We start from the raw sequence: 27,905 nt of genomic DNA on the forward strand, positions 1-27,905 counted from the left end.
TTCTTCACATCTTTTAAAATACAAAGGAATACTTTGTTCTAGTCCCTGTAAGGAAACTGCACAGGTCAACATTCTCCATTGCATGGAGCCATTAAAAGCACAGGGGGCTCCCTTTGAATCAAACGTTTCCAATTTATAGAGGCATTTAGACTTGATAAAACATTAATAAAAGATAGAAAGTTGGGGTCTCCATAGCAGGTAGTGAAGATGTCTTGCTATTTTGTCATTGGTCAGAAAAGGAACTTGTCCGTGGCAAAAAGGGAGATAGCTACTCTTGCATGGGACCATCACTCTAGTATTTTTTTGTTTTGTTTTTTGTTAAACAATATATTTTAAAAAGCCAAACTAGCAAAATACACAGGTTTTATGAACTGCTCTACCAGCTCATCCATATCAGCTTTTTTTGAAGAAGTCATTTTGTTAGATGCTTTGCAGGGCAATTACTTGCTGTGGTCAGACAGACACTCCACGCTTGCAGCAATCCAGCAGCTGCCGCCATCTTGCAAGCGCACATTTTCAGCTTCAGTGAGCAGCTTTCCTGTGCCAGAGATCTTGCCGCCCATGTGCTCCTATGCACCCTGCCGCCACCACCCCTCAGGCTGGATTCAGGATCTGAGGGCCCTCCAAGAAGGCAGCTTCAGTGGAGATCCTGAACGAGTGACAGATGGCGGGGCCTGATTTCAGAGAGAGTAACACAGAATACTCTAACCAAATTATTTAGGCAAGCAAGCCAATCTATGCTGCATGCCAAATTCTTCTTTTGCTTTTTGCTTCTTCTTTAAATGTCATCTCCCAACTCTCCATGTTGTTACTAATCAGGCAGTTTCTCAGCGTTTTCCATAACAGGGATGCCCAGTCCTGCCTTCCACCCTCTTTCTACGTGAGATCACAACACAATAATCCAGTCAAGATGAAGAAGAAAGCCAAGAGCACATGGTTCTTAAGAGGTGGGTGGAGTTGGTCCAGATTTCTTCAGCCTTTTCAGTGAGAACTGGTTAGCCTCATTGGAACCATCCATGTTGCTCTATGACTTCACCAACAGATCCTCTACTCTGAAGCGGCATCATATAGGAATGGTACATAACAGAAGGAAAGTGGCTGATTTTTTTTTTTTTAATTTCAAAAGATACATTTTACTACATCACTGTCCTATCATATTAGGCTCTAAAGTACACATGCCCTTATTGGACACCATAGCAACAGAAACAGAATCACCCTTCCTACTTCCACCTCTCTATTCCTATACCTATCTTTCAAATTTTAAATGCTTCAAAGTGCCGGCCCATATATTATGTATTTCATCAAGGTTTATGCCTTTCGGTGCTCCGTTTTCCAAATCAACACTCACCACAGTTTCACATTACGAAGTGAACCACTTGTAAAATAAAAATAAAAATCCACAGTATGAGAAAAAGGGCATTAATTAGAAAAGCTAACTGCACTCATATGGAACTTAATAAATACCCCTCCTTTCTCTTTCTCCCCTAAGAATAGGAGCCTCCATTTAAAAACAAACAAGCCACAATTCTAAAGTCTCCGGGGGTAAGTGCCCATCACACCCTTGCACATATTTTTAGGAGACAGGGCTGATACGTTGGCCTGGGTGTTTGAAGGACAGGCAATACCTTTTAGTACAGAGCCAAAATTTCACCATACTATTTCTTCCATTCTTAGCCCATATCCTGCCAATCTTGATGATCAAGCTTTAACCTTACACAGCCCTCCAACTTATTCTGGATTCTAAGCGTATCAGGAGCTCAGGCAGCTAAAAAGTATTCACAATGGCAGCTTGGTATTAAAAAACAAACATACACATAAAGACATTTATAAATAAGCCACATTAAATACCCTTTTGTTTCTTTTTTATAAATGGTCTTTAGCAAATGCATAATGTACACTGTAATAAAAGGCAACCGGATTCGAAGTGATGGCACAGGCCTAAAGGGTAACCCCATAAAAGCTATCTCCTAATGTTTCAACAATCCTGTCCCCAAGATCAGGAAGTCTTTCCTCTGTTTACTAGGCTAATTGTATTGAGAAGATGAGGGCCTTTGGGTTTTCCATGAAGATGGCACTGCAAAGGAGCATCTGTTCAAACACAGAAGCATGACTCTTTCAGCATCGAAAAAAGCCAGGCTTGCTTACGACAACAACAGCTGCCCCCACGTGGGCTACAGGAGCTTCCAGGGTAGAATTTTGTGGCTCGTTGACCTGCCTTTTCTGGTTGGGCAATTTCTCATCCGTTCTCCTCAGCTCGAATGACCAAATCAACAGGCACACTTCTTCTCTTCCGATTTTTCTGAAGCCAGCTTCCCCGAGTTTCCCCCGTTGGCCGTGTCGGAGACTTGAGTCTTGTCAACACACTGTTCCATACGTTTCATTATCAAGTCCAAGAGCATTTCCACTGCTTTGTCCACGTTTTGGCCAGTCGCTGCACTCGTTTCAAAGTATGGAATGCTAACGTAGGAAAATATTAGAAATCTTATCAGAATGGGTATTTTAATGGGAGCACTGAGAACACTTTGGGTGGGATCCCCAATGTCAGCTATCTGCCAGTGGATCAGAAATCGCAGGTGGAAACAGATTTTCCCTCCTCCCTGCAAATCTGCTCTAAAGGGCTGGGGACCCCCTTGGGCTGATTTAGGGGATGCACAGGGTGGCGGAGGAAGAAAAGCAAGGGAAAGTCCAATTGCATGAGCAAAAGTCTGCTTCCTTGACATTGGAGTCTTCCCTCAAGTCAGAACTACTTGTCATAGAACTGGTTCATGGGCCTCCAGTCCAGATCATTCTCTGGGAATCCTAAACAAACCTATTTTGACTCCTCCCCAGTCTTCCTAACATTTAAGAATAGAAACCACAACTTCTTATCATTGCAGGCCCTTGCTTCAGGAGAACCAGATAAAACAAAGTTTCAGCTCCACCACCCTGTATAGAAAAGCAAAGCCTATAAAGATAAAATGTTTTGCATCTTGATCAAAATTCCCATTTTAACCAACTAAGCATTTCTGGTTTTATACATGTGGGCAGCACTGCACATCCCAGGAGAGACAAATGGAAGTGTTAGGGCATGACTTTTAAGAACCATTGCTGTCAATAGGGTTAAACATGTGCTTAATTCTCTTCCGCTGAAACTAAAGAGACTTTAAAAGGTGCTTTTTCATTGCACCTTGCTCTTATTCCCCCACGACTGCGATGGCCACGTAGATTTCTGCCGAAATTAACTCAGCGAATACTGGCTTACCCATATTTGTCTGCAAGATCTTTCGCTTGTCTTTCATTGACCTCCCTCTGATCTGACAGGTCAGCTTTATTTCCAATTAATACTATGTCTGGGTTCTCACAATATGCATTTGCTTGTAGTTGGCCTAAAAAACATAAAGGAATGTTGAAATGCTATCTGGAAACAGATCAGTAAAAACAATTGTTTATTCAGTACAGACATGTTCATTACTGATTCTTTTAGATCAGGGCAAGTTATGTGCAACAGAAATGGAACGATAAAGGATTTTTTTTCTTGCCCTAGAGTACACTGTATATTCCAATAAATAAATATAATGGGAAAGATATCAAGTTAAAATGCTGAATCTACAAAGGGGAAGTAGCATGGACTTTCTTCTTTCCATTATAATAGCAACAAAACAGTAATTCACATGTATGTGGTTTATCTCAAGCATTCAAAACACTTCACATACCTCATCTCAGTAATCCTGATAATAGCCCTATAGGGTAGGCCAAGATTAATACAAGTGTGATGGTGGTTGAGGCTTAAATGTTGCATTGGCAAACCAGCCCAATTCAAGGTGCTGGTTTTAACCTATAAAGCCTTACACGGCTTGGGACCACAATACCTGACGGAACGCCTTTCCCGAAATGAACCTACCTGAACACTATGTTCAACATCTAAGGTCCTCCTCCGGGTGCCTACTCCGAGAGAAGCTTGGAGAGTGGCAACAAGAGAGGGCCTTTTCTGTGGTGGCCCCCCAACTGTGGAACAATCTCCCTGATGAGGCCCATCTGGTGCCAACATTGTCATCTTTTTGGCGCCAGGTCAAGACTTTTCTCCCAGGCATTTAGCAATATGTAATGACCCTGGGTCTGGTTTCTTTTTGGCTCATTGTTTTTAAAGTTGTTATAGTGGTTTTAAATGTATGTGTATTTTGCTTGTTTTTGCAGTTTTTAATCTTTGTATATTGTTTTTAAGTGTTTTATCTCATGTGAACTGCCCAGAGAGCTTCGGCTGTGGGGCGGTAGACAAATGCAATAATTTATTTATTTATTTATTTATTTATTACATTTATATACCGCCCCACAGCCGAAACTCTCTGGGCGGTTTACAAAATAAAATAATAATAATAATAATAATAATAATAATAATAATATCCCCATTTTGCAGATACGAGCATGATGGTGGTTGAGGCTTAAAACAGGAGTTGGCAGAAGGTAGTTCTTCAAATGTTTTGGACTTCACTTCTCAAACGCCCCTGCCAGCATGGCCAATGGTCAGGAATCTGGAGTTGAAGTCCAAAACAGCAGAAGGTCTACTTTCTGAGGGGCTCCAAGCAAAAGTCTATGTCATCCACATTCTGTGGCTAACCAGATGCCTCTGGGAAACCTACAAGCAGAAAATGGATGGTCCTTTCTGAATTTGTGGTCAAGGCAAGATTTGAACCAGGAACCTGCTGGCTCACACCTCTTAGCTCACAGGTTCAGCAGGGGTTCGACATTTCTTTTGAAGAGACTCAGGAACGTGTCCCGGGGCATGGGTTTTTTCTTTCTTTTTCTTTTTTTTAATCATCCCAAACATGAACAACGATGCTATCTTATAGGGGGAATACTACTGCATGAAGGATGACAGATGCTATATAGTCTAATCTAAAAGCACTCAAGACCGAGAGAGGCAGCTGCTCCTTCCACTTACTCATCCAGTTCCTGACATTTAAGAAGCTCTGTTGACTGGTGAGATCAAACATTAACAAGAAGCCCATGGCATCTCTGAAAAATGCTGTCGTGAGACTTCGGAATCTGCCAAGAAAAAGTGAAAGGATCAGCGTACAGAGTCAGCTCAGAAAAAAAAAGTAGGTAAATGTTTCCCTGCTGCATTGTTTAATGATGCTGAAATCAAAAGATAAATGACAAGAGAAAGTGTTAACATTCTCTTTTTTGTAGGGACAGGAAATATATGCCCTGATTCACTGTTAGCCAAATGTTCCGGTAGAAGCAAAAGAGCCCACAAACCATCCTGTAGCCCACAAGGCAGCCCCCGAGGGGTAACGTATTTGCTCACATACATCTGTTGATGTATAGAGAAGGGTGCAAAAGTTAAGATTCTGCACCCTATGTGAATCATATAAATTAAGAGGGGGTTTGCATATTTGCATGTTTTGCATAATTGAGTCTAGTTTTGCTATCAAGGGGATGGGCAAACATCTATTCAGGGTACTGAATCATGGACAGTGGAAAGCTGATTCAGGCACCTCTCCCTTCAAGCACAATCCTAGCCATAACAACTAAGAAAGTGGGGGTGAGGTTAAGTGAAAGCTGAAAATTATATGACATTCTGCACTTCTGCAGAATTCAACGCACAGACAGAGAGAGAGAGAGAGAGAGAGAAGGAGAGAGCTGGTAATATCCAGTTGCTTGCCATCATCATTACTAGGGCTTTCACCTGATTAATTAACTGACAAAGATTTACATAAAGCTGTAATCAATTTTTTGCATTCAATCTGCAGATGACTAAAATAATGGTTCAAAGGCGGCGAGGGAAGGGATTCTTTCTTTGCTTGAAAGATGATGTATACACACATCACAGCAGCCACCATCTTGGGAGAGGCATTCCCTGCTGCGTGGAAGAGAAGGAATGCCTCTAAGATATTGCCTGTCACCCAAGGTCGTTGGAAGGATAAAAATAATTATATCAACAACATAATAACATCAACATCAACAACAACAAATCACTACCCAATTGATCAGAGGCAACTTTTAAAAATACAAAACCTTGAGCTTCAAAACTAAAAACATAAAGCTACAAACTGAAATAATTGTTGCATTCTTCTCTCTCCCTCCCCTCTTCCTTCCTCAGGGCAAGGGGCTGGCCTTTGCTGCTTATGAGACTCTGTAAAGTACTATATAAAAGACTAGTGGCCCTATATAATTAACAATCATAAATCAAAATGTTAATTTATTAGACACACTCACAGAGCTGCTTCCTTGATTATGACATGCACAGCAGTTCCCTGCCCATGTAATCACAGCAAAACACATTTTATGGGTGACTGAGTACACATTTTCTCTTTGACAGAGCACATCTCAAGTTTCAAAAAATAAAAGAAAAACCATCCACTCTAAAACAGCCCTTGCCTTGTCAACAGCAAATATAATCCTGCCCTTTAGATGGAGCACACGGGATGATGCCTTACTGTTAAACCATTGCCACAGGGTCACCAGATCACTGCTGCTCAGGTGTGCTGGAAAAACACTGCAGCGGTTGCAGTAACAAAAAACACGTGTTGGCTTCATATGTGCTACCACCCCCCATGCACGGATAACCACTGCAGCTCCTGCTGGAATCAACGGCACATGATGCCGATCCGAAGGCAGGAAGAAGCACAGGTCATAGCTGAGTTTTTAATAAAAAGGCTTGGAAACAACCCAGACAAGAAAAGGACTGTGGAAGTCATGCAGTGCTGTGCATTGTGATAGAGGCATGAGGGTTAAGAGGTGAGAAATTTCCGATGAGGGTGTGAAACTGCATGGGGGAGATAATCTCAAACAGATTTGTGGAGTATATAAATTGTTTCTTTTCCAGTCCCCCTAAAAATGCATCACATCTCTTGCCATCTAAAATTACTGATTAATTCAACTTAAGAACTAGAGTACATTTCCCCCTCCTTTCAAGAATACAACAAAAGTATTTTAAAAATTACCCTTTTACTAACTTGCCTAACCTGAAATGGCTTAGCAGTATCTAATGGAGCGTCTTTCATTTGCTCTTCCAGTTATATCTGCATCAGAGATTTTAAGTTCTTGTGCATTACCTTTCTTGCCCAGCTGTGTCCCACAGCTGCAGATGGACCTTAAAGGCCTTCCCAGGAGATCCATTTGAGCCCCGGCTGTTGTACACCTGAAACACACCAATGGAAGCCTAGCTGTTTATTAAGCCCTTTGGTCACTGACCAGATGCAACTTCATAAAGGGCGAGAACACACAACAGACTGGCAGAGCACTGATCAGGGAAGAGGTCAACAGGTGCTGAAATGGTCATGTGGCTGTTTTGTCACTGTATGGTGGATGCAGAGTTAGACTTGGGCTGGAGAGTCTTAGCTCTGGTGGTGGTTATTATTATTAATTGCATTTGTATACCGCCCCATAGCCAAAGCTCTCTGGATAGTTCACATAAAACACTTAAAAACAATATACAAAGATTAAAAACCACAAAAACAAGCAAAATACACATACATTTAAAACCACTACAACAACTTTAAAAACGATGTGCCAAAAAACAGACCCAGGGTCATGTAACAAGAAGCCACCGTGGTTGAATTCCCTAGTGGGCCTTCTTGTTCTGGCAGTGGCCACCTTTTGAATATTCGGGTCACAGCAGGGGCACACTATGGCTTCTTGCGACGTGTGAACCCTGCGACGGTGGGTTGTTTGGATAGTTGAAAAACTACCTGCAACCCTAAAACAGCCCATGGGTTTTGTGTGGCTTGTCAACCACCCCAACAACCCACCCTTGCTGAGTTCACATGTAACAAGAAGCCACATTGGTGGGGGCTTGGATTGCCAACCTGGTGCCCATGGGTGCTGCAACCCATGATGGCTAATAAGCCACGGTAGGTTGCGGTGATTGCGTGAACCAGGTCTTGGAGTCAAACCTCACTTGGCCATGAAGATGACTCTTGTTCAGTTTACCTCACAGAGTTGTTGTGCTAACAGCCTGAGGAAATCCCATGCAGCTTGTAAGACAGGTGTGCATAATAGAAGCTGCTTAACACACTGAAATTGTGGCCTGACCAGACAGACCACACTGGGACAGAAGACATGTGCAGCTGTTGGTAACAATGGCTCTAAAAGACTGCTTTGAGTTGTCTGAAAAGTTATCATTGTTATACAGCCTAAGTTGTAGAGTGTGGGAGGTATCTTAGCCTTGTGACTTTGAGGTTTGCTAATTAAAGGTTGACATAATGAACTCCTTCCTGGGAATCATAAGGTGTGCATTTGCCATCTTTAGGGAGTGTGTTCCTAATGAGTTCAGCCACAGTATATTTCAGCCTTCCGCAACCTGGTGCCTTCCAGATGTGTTGGTCTAGAACTCTCGACATTCCACACGTTTGGCTATGATGGGGGAGATTTGCGCAAGTTTCAATCGCTGCTCGATTTGCGCAAGTTTCCCGTTTGCGCAGAGCGAGCAGCAGTCACAAATGGATGTCGGGGACGAGACAACTGTGGCGTTACACCCTACAAGTCAGTTCCCAAATGTATGTCTGAAGTTTGTAAGTCTGTGGTTTTTAGAATGTTGGCCTGAGTGGGCGGAGTTAGAATGTCTGGGGAGGGGGAGGAGTGATATATAAGGGAAGGACTGAGGGGATTGAGAGGAGACTTTTTAGGTACTCTTAGAGTTTTTAGCTCTCTGTATGTTAGCTCTCTGTGTTTAGAGTACTTAAGTTCTGGAGAATTTGAAGTTCCGTGTAGAGAGTGGTGTCTTTGGAGTGTGGTGTGCACATAGTTGTTGTATATTAAACAATACTGATAATAAAGAAAGCTCAAGAGTGTTTGTGTGAGAGAAAGGAAAGCGTGTATGTGAATGGGTGGAAGGATTGGATGAAAGGTTTCAAAAAGGGTTTTAAACGTTTTATTTTGAAACAAAGCTTGTGAACTTTTAAAATATGTTTTAATTATTTTGTTTTAGCTACCACAAAAATCCCACGTGTCTGTTTGGCATATATTATCTGAAGTTTATACATTTAGCACCCACTCTGACAACAATTCACCTCAGCACATATAACTCACAGTGTATTATTTTATATTATTGAAATCCTTCTCCGTTTAACCCCTTTCTCCACATAGTTTAGAGGAAGGTGGTTTTTGTCCCTCGCTTCAGGCATATCAAGTGGTGGTGCTTGGCTTGAGCAGGAAGTAGCCGTGGCCGGGCCTGGTGTTCAGAGCCTGTGTCGTGGCAACAACCACTGAGACAATGTTCAGAGAATCCTGGCGATCTCAAACATCGCTCATTTGACCATCCTACCTGTTAGTGAGCTCCACAGAAATCAACAGGAATTACTTCAGAGTGGGCGCGTACAGGATTTCACTGTTTATACACTGGGAACAGCTCTGTGAAAGTGAGGCCTTAGTAGCAAAAAAGAAGAGTGGAATAATGGCAAGCCTATGGATGTTTTTTAGAATGGCAATTTCTCATCTATGTTTTGTGCTGTTAACAAACAGAATTGCACACAGTCACTATCAAGAATTATCATCTGAAGGAGACACCATATAGCTTTGACATGGGGGGCGAGATAACTAGTGTAAACCAATGTTGCGAGGAATGAAGACTGCAGCAGCAAAAATGGCTTCTAGCATTTCTGAAAAACATCACACTGCCCCACATACCATTTCCAAGTCCTATCCTACAGCAATATAGAGTTCTTGGAAAACTTACAAGTGTCTCTTAGCTCTGAACCCCAAATGCGACCTTTGATGATTAGACAAGCTAGCAGATGAGTGGCCGAATGGTCCCTGTAGCACTGGGGTCTTCAACATGGTGCCCTTGGGCATGAATATGCCCAAGGACACCTCTCTTGGTCCACCAGGCTAGGCTCCCCATCCCTCCTGATTTTAATATTATTTCTTAAAGTTTTTTTAAATTATCTTTTTTTTAAAAAAACTGGAAGCTGGCTTGCTGCAAAGAGAATTGCTACCCTCCAATGCCACCTTTATTTAGGTTTTGGTGCTCAAACTCCACCTCTACCCTATACTTAGGTTCTTGGACACGTTTTCTTTTTAGTTTCATCAGTTTGGATTCTGGGAAATGAGTGTTCTTTGACAGGCCAATACCCACCAGGGCAGCCATTTTATGAATCGAAAAGGCACCGGCATGGCAGCTACTTTATGAGAGCACCCATGACACACTTTCAAATGTCCAAATTGCTGCCATGGCAAAAAGCTTGGGGACCTATACCTGTAAAGGTTTTATTGCAAGAAGCAAGTCCGCTCAATTTCCCTCTGACGGCAAAGCCTGCTTTTTGAAAAAAAAAACTATTTTAATGTGTTTTTATTCTGTTTTTATTTTATTTTATCTTGTACACTGCTCTGAAATTTTGAATGGAGAGCGGTATATAAATATTCTAAATAAATAAAATAAGTCATTTTTTAAAAATTAATATCAGAATATAATCAAGGCTATTTGATTGTTTTGCAAATCATAGCATACCCAACCTCCATAGACCAGGGGCATATCTACACGGGCTCTTTACACCGAAGTAAATGAGCAGATGTGCATTTTAGGACACATGACGCTGCCGTTCATTTGGAGCAGCGCCGTGTTTTTAACCCGATAATGCGCATATTTACAGTTGCGATTTAACACATTTCTTGAGCAACATACGAATGTGCACTGTGTTAAACTGATGTGTCGTCGGGGGAGTTAAATCACCTTTTGACATGTGGGCGTATCTTCCTGGGCAGGACAAAGTGATTGGCCGAGCTCCCGCCTTCCCACCTATCACATCCTCCTCTGGCTCCCTTGTTCCTTCGCACCCTTTCATTTTTTAATTCTATGATACTCCGGAGCGTATATTAAATATGAAAACAAACAGGGGGAAACAGGCAGCCAGAGGCAGGAGACGTGTTGCTTTCAACGCTCTGCTTCCCCCCTGCCCTTTGTTATCCTCCTGGGCTGCCTCGTTCCTTTTCCTGGCTCATTCCTTTCCCCGGCTCGTTTCTTTCCCTCGCTCACTGTTGGTGCTGCAGTGTGATGCTTGTTACGTAGATTCGAATCTATGAAAATTCAGCTTTATATTTAATGAGGAGCAATCCCATTGTCGTATAGACGGGGACCAGGAGTTAAAAGTATATGAAAGACTTGCTAAACTGAAACAACACGTAAACACAGGCTCTGACTGAACAGACAAGTTGCACTAAATTCAGATGAGAATTACAGAAGGTGCCTGAGATCCCTGGAGGAATGTCACGATAAAATGAATGTTGCAACATTAAAGGTAGACCAGTAGCTTGCAAATATTTGGAATTCTTTCTTATTTGAACGCGAACCCCAGAAAGAGAAAGCTTCTTTTTTTTTAACCATATATAGAAAAAACTCACCACCCGCTTTTCCCGGAAGTCGATTCCTACTGTTGTGATGAACTTTGGATTGAACTTGTTGTCTGTGTATCTGTATAGGAAAGTTGTCTTCCCAACCCCAGAATCCCCAAGGGCCAGGAGTTTGATCAGATAGTCGTAGTCCCCATCAGTCATAGTGCTGACCTTGATGAACCTGCAGAGCAGAGAGAGGAAAAAGCCAGGTATGAAGACAGCAAAAATAATAATAATCCAGTGATACAAAATCCACTGTGAGCATTCTTAAGGGCTGGTGGAATCCAGCTCTCTCTTACCTACAGCCTACCACTCTTTCCCCACAGCATCTTCCATTCTTGGAGTGAGTAAACCATGGCTAAGGGGCTGTCTATACACCTTATTTGACCCATGGTGGCACTGCGTTGGTTATATGACACAGCTGCCAACTCAACCCAGAAAATTTGTTAGTTCTGATATCAGGACACACAACAAACGCTGAGGCTTTTTAATCAAGCGAACTGCGTTTGCAGTTGTGCAGTTTGTCCTTTCTTTTTTCTTATTACAGCTCCTGAGGAAGGATTCCTCTGAATCCGAAACGTCGAGCATTTTCACATCATTACAAAAATAAAAAGTTCATTGTTTATCTATACACGGTACCAGAGCTCGTCTCTCTTTCTTCCACCTTCCACCATATGACCTTGCTTCAGCGTCGAGGTGGGGGTGTTCTGGGGCAGATGGCAACTGTTGATAGGTAGCCGGAAGGCTGGACAGAGGGCAAGGAGTGGGGCCTATGAGCCGAATGGCCACCGGAAAGCTCGGGCTCTCTCCCGCAGTGGGGATTTCCTGCCCCCACCCCGCAGCAATGATACCGCAGGTTTTACAAGGAAGGAGCAGCAAAGCAGTGCCGTGAAGACATCCCCTAACAAATATATATTTCAAGTGGACTAATTAAGATTGCTCCCATGGCATTTTTTAATTACAGCCCCCAGAAGAAGTGTAGGCAACGTTTTGGGGCCATGGGCAAATTTGACAATTTGAGAAACTGGCCTGCGCACTACCACAAAATGGTTGCCTGAGAGGCATGGCAAAGGGCAATAACCTGCCCCAAAGACATGAGTATAAGGCAGAGATGGAGCCTGAGCCCCAACATACTAAAGTCCTTTGAACCCACAGTTTTCAACACCAACAGAAATCTATTTCACAACAATCCCAGCTGCTGGTAAGAATATATTAAGTGGGCGGGGGTAGGGCACCTTTGTGGGCACCAAGAAAAGCATCTGGAGGTGGACTGGTGCCCGTGGACTCCATGATCCCTATCCCTGCCTTATAATCTATTTTCATCCACAGTTCTTGGTATGTTTTACTATGCAGTTTACTGTTGCTGTGGATTTCTTGCAGTTTTTAGTATTCTATTAGTATTCTATTTAGTTTTCTAGCTTGCTTTTGTTATACCTTGTTCTGAATGTCATAGAAAGGCAGGCAAGAAATACCAAAATAAATAAATACATAAATATAATATATCTGTACCAACATCAATTGAAGTTTAGGTTTTCCTTTTAACCAGGATTTACATGTTTAATGCTGGTTTCAAAGTTGGCTATAGGGGAACCCAGATTGTTCTCAGCTGTAGCTCAATATCCAGACCAATGTGTCTCTGAGCTCCATCAGACGGGAGATCACGCTTGCCTACCATCGCTTCTCCACCCCCGCTTTTGTTGCTTAATACTTTCTCTTTCTCTCAGGGAGAGGAAAGAGGAAGTAAAGAAGCACATGTGGCCCATTCAGGGGATGTCTTTATCACGCCGCTTCTCCTGCACACAGCAGGAGATAGCAGCAACTTCTGTCTTTAAAAATAATACGGACTTAACGGGGGCTTTTTTTGTCACACAAAGAAGACTAGAAGGGGTGGGAGGCAGACAACGATGTGAGCGGGACCCGCAAAAATCTGTGAGTGCCCAGTAATGAGCTTGCAATAAAACGCTCACCTAATGATGCCCTCTTAATGTGGTTAAAGCAGGAAGGGAGAGGAAGTTCCCCCCTCCAACAGAAGAGGAATTATTGAATCCTACAGCTAGTTCTGAGTCCCCTACGAATAGTTAAGAGGGAACCAGCATTATGTCTGAAACAGTCTTACGTAGTTGCCATCAACCTCTCCTTAAAATTTACTTCTCCATAAGCAAGTCTGAATCAGAACTCACAACTTTGGTGATGTTTGACTTTTCTTAACAAATTTCAGTAACACTGCTATTCCCATCCCTGTCCCTCACCCTCCAAAACTTACTTTTAAAAGTGGGGTGTGTGCAAGGGGGGGAGGAGGATAGGAGGACATCAGTTTTATTTCCCAAGTGTGCCTGCCAATCTGGATGTGATTTTTTGAAATATCCTGTTCACTGTTGTGGTACGAAGGCACAGGGCAAGTTGTCCTTTGAAAAAAGTGTTGTTTAAAAAAGTCATTTAACTTTAGATCAACAGATTCCCCCCCCCCCCCTTCTTGTGAAGAGATGGCCACCCAGTTTGGTTTACTGATCGCAGCTTGCATCTGGTCAGATACCTTTTGTCATTTCCTATCTCAGCATTTACCCTCTAAAATATATTTATCTGCACACACATGCTCTTGGGCAGATAACAGAGCAACTTATCGAATGCAGGAAACCCAGGCAGGTTTTAAGAAAAAGAGTCATACTGCCTAACCTACGCTGATCAAAAGGGAAGATTATCCAAAGAATTATCCGTTTTGGGATCACTATTCCTTTGTTCTGTGCAAAGCAAAGAAGGGAGACAATGCATCAGATAAAAATCCTCTAACAACTCCCTTGCTGGTGCTTTAAGCAAGAGAACAAGGCAGTCACTCAACTACAGATCCAAATGTAAAAATAAAAGAGAAACAAATTCCCCTGTCTGATGCATTAAACAAAGACGTGTAGAGAGGAATTTTTCCTCCTTCTCCCTTGATAATAGAACTTGGGGGGAACACCCAACAAAACTCACTGGACGAACAGATGGAAGTTCTTATTGCCTGACATATGGAATTCACTGCCATAAGAAGTGGTGATGGCAATTGAAGGATAAGGCAATAAGGCACAGCATTCGCCCACAATGCATAAATGGAACCTCCATGTTTAGAAGCAGTGTACACCTGAATATCAGGTACTGGAGACCAGGGCCGGTGCCAGACTATTTTGCGCCCTAGGCAAGGTGAGCTACTTTCACACACACCCACAAAAAAAATGCCAACTTTGATTTTTAAGAACTTATGTTTCCTGGAAAAAATAAGCACAAAACTTGAAACTGCTAAATTTATTTTAAAGTGCAAGAAATACGTCATGCCAATTATAGCAAATGAATTGGAAAGGAACGTCTATGGGTCTAAAATGCATTATTTAATAGGAATATCACCTCCAAATCATCCCCCTCAGCGCGCACACACACACTCTCAGCATCACTCACTCCAAACAAACACATGCATTCACTCAAAGACCCATGCACCCCATGCACCCATGCATTCTCTTTCTCTCTTTTCCTTCTGGAAGTCCGAACGTGGAGCCGCCCCACCCTCACCCCAGCGTCCCTGGCTTCGCTTCAGCTGGGTGGGCGCGGGGTGCCATCTCGCCCGCCCAGGCCCAGCTGAATCCTCATGCTGGCCCGGCTCACAGCCAACGTGCGTGAGTGCTGCACTGTGCCCGGCACCCCTCTTAGCTTGGCGCTCTAGGCAGCCGCCTGAGTGGCCTCTATGGTAGCACCTGCCCTGCTGGAGACTAACAACATGCAGGGCTGTTGCTTCTCAAAGGCATCTGGATCACCCCAGAAAAAATAATCCTGGATCATATGAACCCTTGATCAGATCCAGCAGGGCTTTTCTTACATTTGTATATAAGAATCTGTGCAAGTGAAGGCCTTCAAGGATACACAAATAAGCTCCCGCTGTGTTATGGGTCCATATCTTTGTCTTTCTTTTGCAGTAGGAATCCAGACCTGCAGCAAAATATTGTACTATGGGGGTTCTGTTCCCAGTCATGACTCCTTTCCATCCCACCCAGCAAACACTCAGAATTCTATGACCACTGCGCATGCTTAGTCAGTTCTGGGTTTTTTTGCCCCCATAAGTCCCCCCCCCCCGATTAAAGATTATTCCTACATCTACAAACTTTGGGGTTCCTTCAGCATGTTTACTCCTTCCTTTCTGTCTCGTTACCTCTATTTTGGTTATAAAGCTGTTATAATTCGGTATCGAAGTTCGTTATTAGCATATGAGAGAATCAAACTCCCAATTATCTGAATACTTCAGTGTCTTGTCAGTACATCCTTTGGTAAATTACAACTCAATTTATTTGAACAACTGATTCATCTTTTCCACGTCCCTGAGGATGAACTGAAGTTGCACTTTCTGTCGGACATACTCATATATCCAGAAAGAAATTTAGAGTGCCAGTACAGAATAGATGGTAAGTCTTTGGAAATAATGTAGATTTCCTGCCGTTTCTAATAACAGAAGCTTGGACATTTTTTCCTCTGACCAAGAAGACTGTACAGCAATTACAAATTTGAGTATCCCCTGATAGACAGCTTCTTGGACATGCCATTGAGGAAATACTGCCTCCTGAAATTTGAGGTTTATCCCCATTTCAAAACTAATGTAAGACTAACTTCATCTCTAACTCTGCAGGAAGAATTTACCTAAATTTAGCTTGTACTTCAAAGAAAGAAGTTCAAGTATTGGATCAGCTACCTAGGGAGGTTGTGGGCTCTCCCACACTAGAGGCATTCAAGAGGCAGCTGGACAACCATCTGTCAGGGATGCTTTAGGGTGGATTCCTGCATTGAGCAGGGGGTTGGACTCGATGGCCTTGTAGGCCCCTTCCAACTCTGCTATTCTATGATTCTATGATTCTATGTTTCATCACCTTATGTCTTCAGATTCCATGCCCAGTTAGTTTTAATCAAGTGCCTTCCTCTAGTAAGCCTGAAAGTAATTACAAAGCTCACAAGGCCCCCACTGAACCCCCCAGGACCGCCGTCTCATTTGCCATGTTAGAGTCGCTGTGTTCCTTTTGGAATTATAATCCAATTCAAGAGATGTTCTGAACAACTTTATTACTGCTGAACCTGACAGCTCATTCCTCTTGTTGTTCCCTCGCTCCAGACAAAGAAAAAAAAAGGAATGAATTTATTACATACATTATGTAACAGTCCTCACACATGGCAAGGAAAGATACTGTATTTCTTCGATTGTAAGACGCCATTGATTGTAAGATGCACACTAATTTCAGTACCACTAACAGAAAAAAAGCTTTGATTCTAAGAAATAATAAACGCACCCGTGATTCTAAGACGTACCTCGTTTTTAGAGATGTTTATATGGGGAAAAAGTGCATCTTAGAATCAAAGAAATATGGTATATTCCCTTTTCCAAACACACTCCATAGAAATGGCAGGGGTACAAAAAATGAACTTCTCTGGAGGAAATATTCTCTATGGACAGGGTTGTCCAACAGTGTTTTCATTATACCTTAATCAACAGAACCATAAGGGTGTGCCATTGAAGGCACACCTTTACGTCTTCATCCTCCAAAGCAAACATTTATTTATTTATTTATTTATTACATTTCTATGCCGCCCAATAGCCAAAGCTCTCTGGGTGGTTCACAAAAATTAATGTGATGAGAGATAATTCAATTGCACGTAGTTCAGAAGGACTGTGACCCTAGATACACTTTCCTCTTTCCTTCCTGAAAAAAATTGCAGCTTCCAGACATGCTGTTTCTGCAGAACATGCAAGTTGCTATTGGTGCACATGACACTGCAGTTGTCTTTTGCTACATGGTGATAATCTCAGTGAAGGAAAAAGATGTGTGCAAAGATGTGGGCAGTTGGGTTGGCTAGTGGAACTGGTTTTCAGCTGTGTGAGAATTCTAATGTTTCATTGGGTTTCTTTCTCCAGGGCATTTTGAAAGCATGTTCAAGGCAGAAATACTTGTGTCATGTACTATTCTTTAATTTTATTTTATGTATAGTTTTCATTCCTCCGCTCCCCCACACAAGAAAGTGGTTCTCAGGGTGGTATACATAAAAAAAAATCAACATCTAAAATATAATTAAAAATAAAACATTGGGAAAACAATACATAAAATTGGGAGGAATAACTTTTCAACCAGCTAAAATTACAATAATTTAAAATGGTTTTAACTTAGCACCCTAACAAATAGTGTTATTGTTATATTTTATGGCAATGACATTGAATGTTGACAGGTTTGATAACTTTGTTATCAAGGGGAGGTGCCAAAAAAGCAGGGGGCAGTTCATCTGGTTTAAAGACAAAAATATGAACTGATTTTTAATCAGTTGTTTGTAAAAATATTTAGGGGGCAGACCCCTCTGCCAGCCCTGCCCCCGACTACAGGCCCATTTGGAAGCAAACTTTGAAAATGAAGCCTTTTCTCGCTTTGCGTAGCAAGAATCAAGCAGGCCTTTCAAACACAACTGTCCTTTATTGCTACATCACACGTCCGGAAATAAACTCCTAAATTGAGCTATGGCAGCATGCAAAGTACAGGACCTCAGAAATGTGGTCTCAAAAGCACCAGCAGTGAACTACAGTGCCCCCTGGCATATTTCACCGCCTCCTCAAATGCATTTTTTTGTACTGGTTGTGAAGACCGAAGACAGAACAGCTATATTAAGGTTTGGCAAGTATTTGAGGATGGTTCTGTGTACTACAAGTGGGCGAACTGTGATCTATTGAGCCTCTTCAGGGCAGCTCAAGAAAGGGAACGTGAGCTCCTTTCTCTCCAGTGTTGGGGCTGCTGATTTGTCCCTCTCCAGCCCCTGAAACCTCACCAGTGACACAATGAGGCACAGGGAGCATGGGAAGAACGCAAAGGCCGTGGCAGGGGCCCAAAGTAAGGGTTTTGTGATTAGAACAGGCCAGCATGGGCCTCTTGGGAAGCCCTCAAGACAGAAGGCCATATGAAATGTTTAAGTGTTAGTAGTGTTAATAACCAATTGCACTCTCCCAGAGCTATTTTCTAAAGTCGGGTTTGAAGTTTTGAGCCCTACAGAGAGGCAAGGTAATAAACTCAGGCCCTTAGAGGCCTGGAGTTTTCCTATTTGGAGGTGGTATCCCTGAGAGGCGTAGTTTCATTTCTCCAGTTTCTCCAACCCCACATCTACAGCATAAACCCCACGTTACCGGGAAAGGCGAGCTAAAGCAAGGAAGGTGGGACTCTTGAGGAGGTGGGGATCCTTCAGGAAGTTGCTCAGGGGGTCCAGGATGTAGAAGGAACCCTGACAGGGGGGCAATCCCTCTTTTTGCATGGGACAGGAATTTCAAAAAGCGGTTGCAGGGGAAGCGTCAGGCCTTGCTTGAGGTCAGAGCAACAATTCAAAGCTGCTCTGCCGATCCTGTGGCAAAGAAAAAGGAAGCGCCAGAGAGCATTGTGTCCTTTGTCGCACCAAGCCGGCGGTGCAGAACAATTAACGTGGTCAACCAAGCTGTTATCTCATTTAGTGTTGTGTACTGCCTCTTTAAAAGGCCTCAGCAGGCCACGTGAGAGGAATGCTTTCACTTCAGGGCAGATGTCACTAGGAACAGCTTGGCCAGCCTAATCTACTGAGGGGCCAAGGAAATCCTGAGCATATTTATTTATGTATTTATTTATTACATTTCTATACCGCCCAATGGCCGAAGCTCTCTGGGCGGTTCACAAAAATTAAAACCATAGTAAGACAACCAACAGGTTAAAAGCACAAATACAAAATACAATATAAAAAGCACAACCAGAATAAAAACCACACAGCAAAATTGATATAAAATTAAAATACAGTTAAAACAGTAAAATTTAAATTTAAGTTAAAATTAAGTGTTAAAATACTGAGAGAATAAAAAGGTCTGCTTTCGTCAACTGGCGACGAAAGCAGTACAGTGTAGGCGCCAGGGGGACCTCTCTGGGGAGCTCATTCCACAACCGGGGTGCCACAGCAGAGAAGGCCCTCCTCCTGGTAGCCACCTGCCTCACTTCCTTTGGCAGGGGCTCACGGAGAAGGGCCCCTGTAGATGATCTTAAGGTCTGGGCAGGTACATATGGGAGGAGGCGTTCCTTCAAATAACCTGGCCCCAAACCGTTTAGGGCTTTAAATGTCAATACCAGCACTTTGAATCGGGCCCGGACCTGGAATGGCAGCCAATGAAGTTGTAAAAGGACTGGCGTGATGTGATCTCGCTGGCCAGTCCCTGTTAGTAAACGGGCTGCCCTGTTTTGTACCAGCTGAAGCTTCCGGACCGTTTTCAAAGGCAGCCCCACGTATAACGCATTGCAGTAATCCAAACGAGAGGTTATCAGAGCATGGATCACTGTAGCTAGGCTATCTCTGTCCAAATAAGGGCGTAGTTGGTATATCAACCTAAGCTGATAAAAGGTGCTCTTTGCCACTGAGTTCACCTGTGCCTCAAGTGACAGTTCTGGATCCAAGAGCACCCCCAAACTACGGACCTGATCCTTTAGGGAGAGTGCAACCCCGTCCAGGACAGAACCATATATATGACAGAACCAGTTACCAAGGACAATCGTTCAGTAGTAGGTAGTAGTTATTATTATTATTACATTTGTATCCTGCCATTTTTCCTCTTGCAAGTTATACAAGATAGTGTACATGGTCCTCCTCCTCTCTATTTGTACCTTCAGAACAATCCTGTGAGGTAGGTTAGGCTGAGAGCCAGTGACTGGCTCAAAGTTTACCCAGTGAGCTTGATGGCTGAGAAGGGACTAGAACCTGGATCTTCCCAGTCCTAGTCTTACACTCTAACCACTATGCCACATTGGCTCTCAGTTCAGTTGTTCGTGCTCCTCTTACAAATCAAATAATGTTCAGTGTTTCTGTAAGCTTGAAGACATCAGGAGTGTGTTGCTCTTTGCCATATACAAAGGAATAACCTTTTTCCCCCAATACTTGTGTTTTGCTGATGTATACTCTTCCTGTTGCCTCTTTCCTTCAACTTTGTCATTTGTTTTTACCAAAGGAGAAAGAACAGCTCCATTTTTCTCTACAGGCAAAGAGAAAACTCAGTTGGGCACCCAAGTTGACACCCTTTCTCCAAATGCTTTACAAGGTTATTTTTTGGAGCAATCTTTGCAACTTAATCAGGAAGTAAATGCATTTCAAGTGCACCAATACTTAAAAGCCCATTATTATATTTACGATTTAGTGGCCAGGATTAAAACGCTTTTAGAAAACAAGTCATTCAACTATTACATCCTGTTCATTTTCCTTGTCAGTTGCAGAACAAACAGACTTTTCATTCATACAGGGTAAGGTAATGAGACCTAGCCTTCACATTTAGAAGCTAACCAAAAAAATAATAAATGTTCTTTCACAGATGTGCAGTTTACCAGAATACTGAGAAAAACAGATGGAAATTGTGTTGCCCTCCAATCTCACATTCTAAGAAATATGTATTCTCAAAAACTTGTTAACTATTGATCACATACCTATCGCCTTTTCAATCCTTTTCATTAAAAAAAAAAGGGAGAGAAAGATGCAACACAAATCTGGCTAGTGCAGCACAGCTGTTTTTCCTCTCCTTGGATTCCCACCCTCTGTGTCCTTTTGCATGTAACACTAAACTATGGTTTGCCTTGGACTCCTGTTATTTCCCCCTTTGTCTTCTCTTTACAGCTGGTGCTGGAGAAGATCAGAAGCTTTGGCTTCTGGTTTTAAACCTACCATTACATCCAAACTTGGGAGAATTCTGGCTAGTTTCAATTCTGGTTTGTTTAAACAAGCAGGATCAAACCATGATTTACTATACTGGCGTGACTAACAAGTTTAAACTAACCAGAGTTCTCCAAGTTTGGATATATTGAAAAATTCCAGTTTAAACACACAAGTATCTGATCTTCTCCTTGTGACTGTGCCAGAGGACAGATAAGGGGAAACACACAAGCCCAAGGCTTGGTGTTGCTCAGGCATGTATGTGTGAAATGAGCGATAGGGTTGCCATGTCCAGATGCTGAGAGGGCTGCAGCACCCCTGAATGGGAGAGAGAAAATTTTACTAAGTGCAGTTTTCTCTCAACACAGTGCTCCAATGTGGAAAAGATGGACCTGGCAAGACTTAGGCCATAGCTAGACCAGGCGAAATCCCGGGGTGATCACCACATGACGCACAGGGGATCCCAGGATCAGGGAGGGATGATCCCTCCCTTGCCCCGGGATTGTGCCCTCCCTTTCAGGCCTGTTTTTTCCGCGGTCTTGGAATGTGTGGCCGGGCACTGCTGTTTGTCCCGGCTCCTCGCGGTTCCTCGCTAAGAGCCAGGACCCGCACATGGTGTGCAGCGCTCCTCAGGAGCACTGTGCCCATCGAGAGTAGGGTGGGGGGAGCGGGGAAATTATTTTTTTTAAAAAAAATCTTACCTTTTGTGCACGAGCGTTCGTGAGCTGCTGCCTCTTTAAGGAAAAAATAAAAAATGGCGGGTGCAACACCTCTCCATCTGAGGTCGTAGCGCGCCGCATGTAAACTGAGGGGGGATCTCGCGATAAAACCATTGCGAGATCTTCACCCCTCCGTCACGGACTAACAGGTAGGTCTAGCTAAGGCCTTATCCTTTCTTATGGAACCCTTTCAGAGTTTGAATATGGTAACTATTCATATGAGGGATTCCAAGCCTTTTTGAGTTCGTGGGCACGTTTGGAATTTTGAGAGAGTGTCATTGGCACTCTCACAAGATGCTTCTAAAGGAGTTGGCCGTTCATAAAACGGCTAACATGGTGGGTTCTGTGAGAGAACTCTCAAATTTCCCAGATCAGATGCCAAAATGCTGAGACTAAAACAAAGAAAGAAAAAGAATGTCCAAGAACCCAAGTACAGGTCTGAGGTCCAAAAACAAAAGAAAAACCACTCTTTCGAACCCAAACAAACTTTACAGGAAGCCAACCTTCTAATCTAAAAAAGATAATTAAAAAAAATCTTAAGAAATAAAATGAAAATCAGAAGAAGCAGGAAGCCCGGTGGGCCAAGAGAGCTGTTGTAGTTACATTGGTGCCCATGGACACCATGTAGGAGATGCCAGTATTATACTTTTTCCAGGCAAACATAAAACAACGCAGTCAGTATTGTCACTACATGACTAAATCCTCAATGAAGATGTGGTCCCAAATATGGCATTTTGCACTCGGCTCAGTTTTTTTCTTCTTCTTCCCTGCCAAACTTCTAGTAAGATATTAATAAACCCCTTGAGTTTCACCATTTTCAAAACCTGCTTGGTAGCTACATGAATCATTCCTGTCACAGATTCCCGGAAAGCAGGCATGTCTTTAATAAGTACACAGCCCATTCTGTCACCCATGAGCAATAGAACTAGGTAACCGTGGCTACTGATAATAAAATCATTGTTTGGCAGGGCTCAACCCATCCAGTGTAGAAAATATCAGGCATATGCCAATGGCAACGGCAACCTGTTACTGAACACCTACTCATTACAAGCTACCGCCAAGATTTCCATTCACACAACAGCAATCAGGAGTAAATTTTTTAAAAAAAACATGCAAAGGCTTAACGGCTTGGAGTTGCTATTAACAAAAACACCAAAAGAAAATCAAAGTGATGGAAGCAACTCCTGGGGTGGGGAGGGGCTTTGAATCAGGATTAAGACAGGCTGCACAGAAACTCGAAACTACAATAAAATCAGTCACACTTGCTCTCACATCCTGAATAATTCAAAGACATTTTACAAGCATTTAGACCCATTCTTCTCAGTGGCAGGTGAACAATGAGAAACATGGGTATTCATTTCAAAGATGCTTCCTTTCTCCTCTTGGCCTTTAACTACTGAGTGACAGGCAGAAATTCAACAAGCTCAGAGTTTCCCACACTGCACCTTTCTGGTCCCAAAAGCTTCATTTCCTGAATTAATTCTTCTCATGCAACTCTTCCCAGGGTCACCAGATTCAATGGAGGAAAAGCAGGAGTCCTGTGTCTTTAAGTGGCCTAGAAGAAAAGTTTTCAGCAAGTTTCTCACCTTTTCATGGCAAGTTGCACCTGCTGAAATTCTCTCTATAACACAGTTACAGGAATTGGAAATTTCTTTTATTTATTTCTTTTATCACATTTTTATACCAGCCAATAGCTGAAGCTCTCTCTAAATTTGACCCTAAGTTTCACTTAGGGTTAAATTATACATTATGTTAAATACATAGTATGCAACTATGTCTGGGATTTTCAAAATTTAATAGTAAGTGCAGGGGAGAGGTGATTTTCACTGGGACCACATTGTGTGGAGAGGATAGATATTTAATGTAATCCTGGTGAAAATTACCCCTCTACACTACCATTAGCCTTTTGAAAAAATCTTCCAATGGTGCCAATGGGAGGGTTTCCCGCCCCCTAAGCCTAATGACAATCCACCTGGATTGTCATTAGACCATCAATCAATTTAACTGGGTAGTGCTGGGACAAAATACCCACCCATACGCATAATTTTTGCAGCCCCATTGACTGGCCACAGAAGTCGGGGGGGGATTTTAGTGATTGTGTGGGTGTGGGTGTTCAATGGCATGATTTAGGGGAGCACGTCAGCCAGCAGCCAACATTTTGTTTTCCGCAGTAAATCCATGAGAATGACAAATGCCCCAAAATACAGAAGGAATGTAGTTTCATCCCTGAAATTCTCCCCCTGGGACTTTCTGCCTGCAAAAGATGTGCTCTGTCAATGAGATACCCCCCACCCCCAGTTAATTCCTATAGGGCAGTTACTATGAATATCACTCCAGGCCATCTCTGTTACTGGAGGCCCAGGTGACCTCGGTGGCCCAGACCGCCCATTGTGAACCACCCAGAGAGCTCCGGCTATTGGGCGGTATAGAAATGTAATAAATAAATAAATAAATAACAACTTCAGTTGGTGCACCAATTATGACCATTCCTGGATAAGGATACCCTAGTAATGGTGATCCATGCACTAGTAACCTCGTAATTAGACTACTGCAATGCTCTCATTGACCCTGTTCAGACGACATGCTAAGCCACGGTGGTTAAGCATTTTGAGCTAAACATTATGGCTTGTCATGTGAGCCATTCCAAACCATAGTGGCTTCATAACTGCAGTTTAAACACACTCACTAACCATTTGCTACAAAAGAGTTAGCGGCCTAAGCATGGCTTACTGTGTTGTCTGAACAGGCCTGCTGTGGGGTTGCCCTTGGGCCTCGTTCAGAAGCTGCAGCTACTGCAGAATGCATTAGCTAGGATGCTTACTGGGACAACCAACTTTGTTCACGTAACACCTATGTTAAAAGCTGCTTATTAGCTACCGAGCCATATCCAAAGTTATGTAACTCATACAAAGCCCTAAACAACTTGGGACCAGGATATCTAGCATACCGTAGTCCAGCCCACCTTCAAGATCATCAGAGGAGGCCTTGCTGGTCATTCTGAAACCAACAGGTTGTCACCACATAATACCTTGGCCTTCTCGGAAGCGGCACTCACCTAGGCTTGTCCTTCGTAGGGAAATCCTCGCGATGGACCTGGCTCAGCTTGCGTTTGCGAGCTGAACTACCTGACAGTTCCTGAAACCCGGCGATTTTGATGGGGGGGTTGTGCAAAATGGTGATGGCGGCAACAGGACTCCCTGCTGCTGGTGCCAGCACTATAGCTGCCATGTGCAAACCTCTCATGCTCTCCTTGCTGACATTGGCAAGGAGAGTGCAAGGGGTTTGCCCATGGTGGCAGCGAGAGCCCCCAGCGCCGCCACCAGTATCACCACGTGCAAATGGCTGCTTCTCTGCCCTCCTGGTACCCAAGAGGTGGAGAAGGAGCCATTTTCACACACTGAGGCCATTGTGCACATGTCTTTCCTTCTCCCTCCTGGGGTCAGCAAGGAGAAGGAAAGACATGCGCATAGCAGCCCTACCACTGTGCACAAAATGGACGATGAGAGGGGAGCACGCTCCCCTCTCACCCTCCTGTTCCTGCTGCTGCCTCGCGGGAGGATGATGGGGGAGCATCATGGCACTCCCCTCTCATTCTCTCTCTCCTGCTGCCGTGCCGAGGCAGAAAATGCTGGCCCCATTCAGCGTGGGCCAAGTTGGGCCGGTGAAGAGATGTCCAACCGGAGTCCGGGGAAGATCAAGCCGGTGACAGCCCCCGGAGTGCCACCTCCCAAGTGGATTCCTCCAGCACCCCTAAGCCCACCCTCGGGAAACCCCTCCTCCATGCAGTGCAGGAGGCAGAAAACATGGTGTGTTTCAAACTCCTCCTGAAAATGCACTCATTCACCCAGGGTTTCCCTAACTTGTGACTAATTGTACTTAAGCATGCTGCTCCATCTTGCTGCTGCTTCTACTGCTCTGTACTATTGCCATAACTGGAATTGTTCTTAATTATGTATTCTAAACGTGATCTTAATATATAACACATAAATAAGTATTTTCAATCAGCTCTAGGAGTTGCCACCTTTTTCTGGCAGAGTTTGTGTGCCTTTAACTACAAGCAGACAATGGCGATATGAATTTCCCTGTTGAATTTCTGTCTGTCATAATCTGTTATAAAACTGAGTCTAATGGCACCTTCAAGACATCTATCTGGTATAACCTTCCATGGACTAGAGTCAACTTCATCAGATGCATGAAGTGTTATCCTCAGTTGCCATGTATGTATACACAAGGGGGGGGGGAGAGAATGTAAATAGCAAAGTTAGATGGAAATGAATGCAAAAACAAAAAAACAAAAAGCCAATCTGTAAAATGCAAACAACAACAACTGTCCAAGGCACAGGAACCCAGCTGGGATGAGGAAGAAGAGATGGCAAACTTCTATTGTAGCACTCATAGTTTACTGACAGGCCAGCAAGAAATGCTTTGAACATAAGAAGAGCTATGCTGGATCAGACCAAGGGTCCATCTAGTCCAGCATTCTGTCCTCACAGTGGACAACCAGCTGCCCACAAGGAAACCACAAGTAAGACATGAGTGCATCAGCTCCCTTTGGAGCTTCAAAATCACAGAATAAACCTGGTGGAAACCCAGAATGTAACCTCACAGACAAATTGGCAGTAGTAAGCCGTGCTGAATCTTGCAAGTGTGAGGCACGTAGGAAATAAAAGCTGTGGCGTTGGTAGAACACGCCTCCCCCTTGGCTTTATTCTGCTGCAACAGCTTATTTCGTAAGGACAAATCCGGTAAAGAACAAATACGTCATTTGAAACTCGCAAGACTCCCATAAGGTGTAGCCAAAACGCTGAGCTGTAGCTGGGTGAATGCCAGCCCCAACTTCCTTGAGCAGTTGGCTTTGCCCCACCATTTACCTCCACAACCCCGTCTTCCTCTCACTCTCCATCCTGTGGGGCTCCTACCTTTATCCCTGCTACTTCCCCAAACCATGCATTGCCACTCAGTTCCTCACAATGGAAGTGATAAGCCCACATCTGGACTGGTGAGTCCTTATGTGAGTCATTGCTCCTACTCACAAAAACGAAGCGAAAACACCTATCTGACAGCACATAGACAATCAGCCTGCCAGGAGAAACGTTTGTAGCCTCGCCTTCTTCCTGATATCTTGTTTTCTCTGTGCAGAAAGGAGAGGGTGGGTTTTGCCCAAGGAAAAGGGGGCAGGTCTCCAAAGACTGGATCGCCTTCCACTCCTTTCCATAATTTCCTCTCCCGCTGGTGCCAAAGTCATTCAGGCGGACAAACAGATCTACCCCTAAAAGTCCGGGTTCTTATTATAGAGTTGCCAACTGATCAAACGCCGCACCTGAGCTTGTGCCTTAAACAGCCACTTGATATGCAGAAAATCAGGATAAAGGTCTCATAGCAGGGCAGAGATGTTTATTATTATTATTTATTTATTTATTTATTTATTTATTTATTTATATAGCGCCATCAATGTACATGGTGCTGTACAGCAGCAGTCAGGCCCCCTCCATCTACAGCTGGAAGGCCCCCCCCTTCCTGCTATCAACTCCACCGCTGGGGGCTTTAGAGGAAAAGGAAGCAGAAACAGTAGCCCTTCTGCGATGTTTAGATCCATCGCTTGCTGAACTTTGCAATAAGAATCTAGTGCCCGAATTTGCTTTTTCCCTCCTCCCTCCCAACTCCCCTTCCTTCTGTGCCGTGTCTTTTAGACTGCAAGCCTGAGGGCAAGGACTGTCTCATTTCTTACCTTTGCAAGCTACTCTGGGATCCTTTTTGGTTGAAGGGCGGGATAAAAATGCTAAACCTAAATACAAATGGGCAACCCTCCTGCAGATAAGGAGCGATACTAATTTACCACACAAAGGCGGGGAAACGGCAGGAGCCTTCAGCTGAAATGAAACCAGTGTACCCATGAAGGTATCAACACTACAGCCACTTCTGCAACTTGTGGCAAGGTTTAGAGGTGAAGGCAAAATACACACGCAGGCACCTCCTCCTCAGTCACATTTCAAGGAAACAGGATGTTGTGGGAAAGAGTTTTCCCTGTCAGAGAGGCTAAAATCAGAAGTAATTTCACAGTACACCTTCCCTGCTTCTCCGTTCTTCCCGTTCACAGCTGGGTGCACACTTGCTCAGGGATGAAGGAAACTCCAACTGTGCTGGATTTTGCATTACCAAGAATTAACACTGTCTTTAGGTGGCATCTCAGGA

General features: G+C 43.5%; 1 protein-coding gene across 2 annotated transcripts in view; it reads right to left on the bottom strand.

Moving 5' to 3' along the window:
- Positions 1-405: 405 nt before the first annotated feature.
- Positions 406-27,905, bottom strand: part of RAB27B (RAB27B, member RAS oncogene family) — a 68,211-nt gene continuing 40,711 nt past the window's right edge. For both annotated transcript variants that reach the window (XM_063128695.1, XM_063128696.1), the window contains exons 2-6: positions 11,317-11,488; positions 7,035-7,120; positions 4,919-5,022; positions 3,242-3,365; positions 406-2,457 (exon numbers count right to left, since the gene is read on the bottom strand). In XM_063128695.1, coding sequence (XP_062984765.1) covers positions 2,268-2,457; positions 3,242-3,365; positions 4,919-5,022; positions 7,035-7,120; positions 11,317-11,469 — 657 coding nt within the window. In that variant the 5' untranslated portion in view covers positions 11,470-11,488 and the 3' untranslated portion in view covers positions 406-2,267. The remainder of the gene's footprint in view (positions 2,458-3,241; positions 3,366-4,918; positions 5,023-7,034; positions 7,121-11,316; positions 11,489-27,905) is intronic.

The sequence above is a fragment of the Elgaria multicarinata genome, chromosome 6 (assembly GCF_023053635.1).
Source record: "Elgaria multicarinata webbii isolate HBS135686 ecotype San Diego chromosome 6, rElgMul1.1.pri, whole genome shotgun sequence".
Classification (NCBI taxonomy): domain Eukaryota; kingdom Metazoa; phylum Chordata; class Lepidosauria; order Squamata; family Anguidae; genus Elgaria; species Elgaria multicarinata.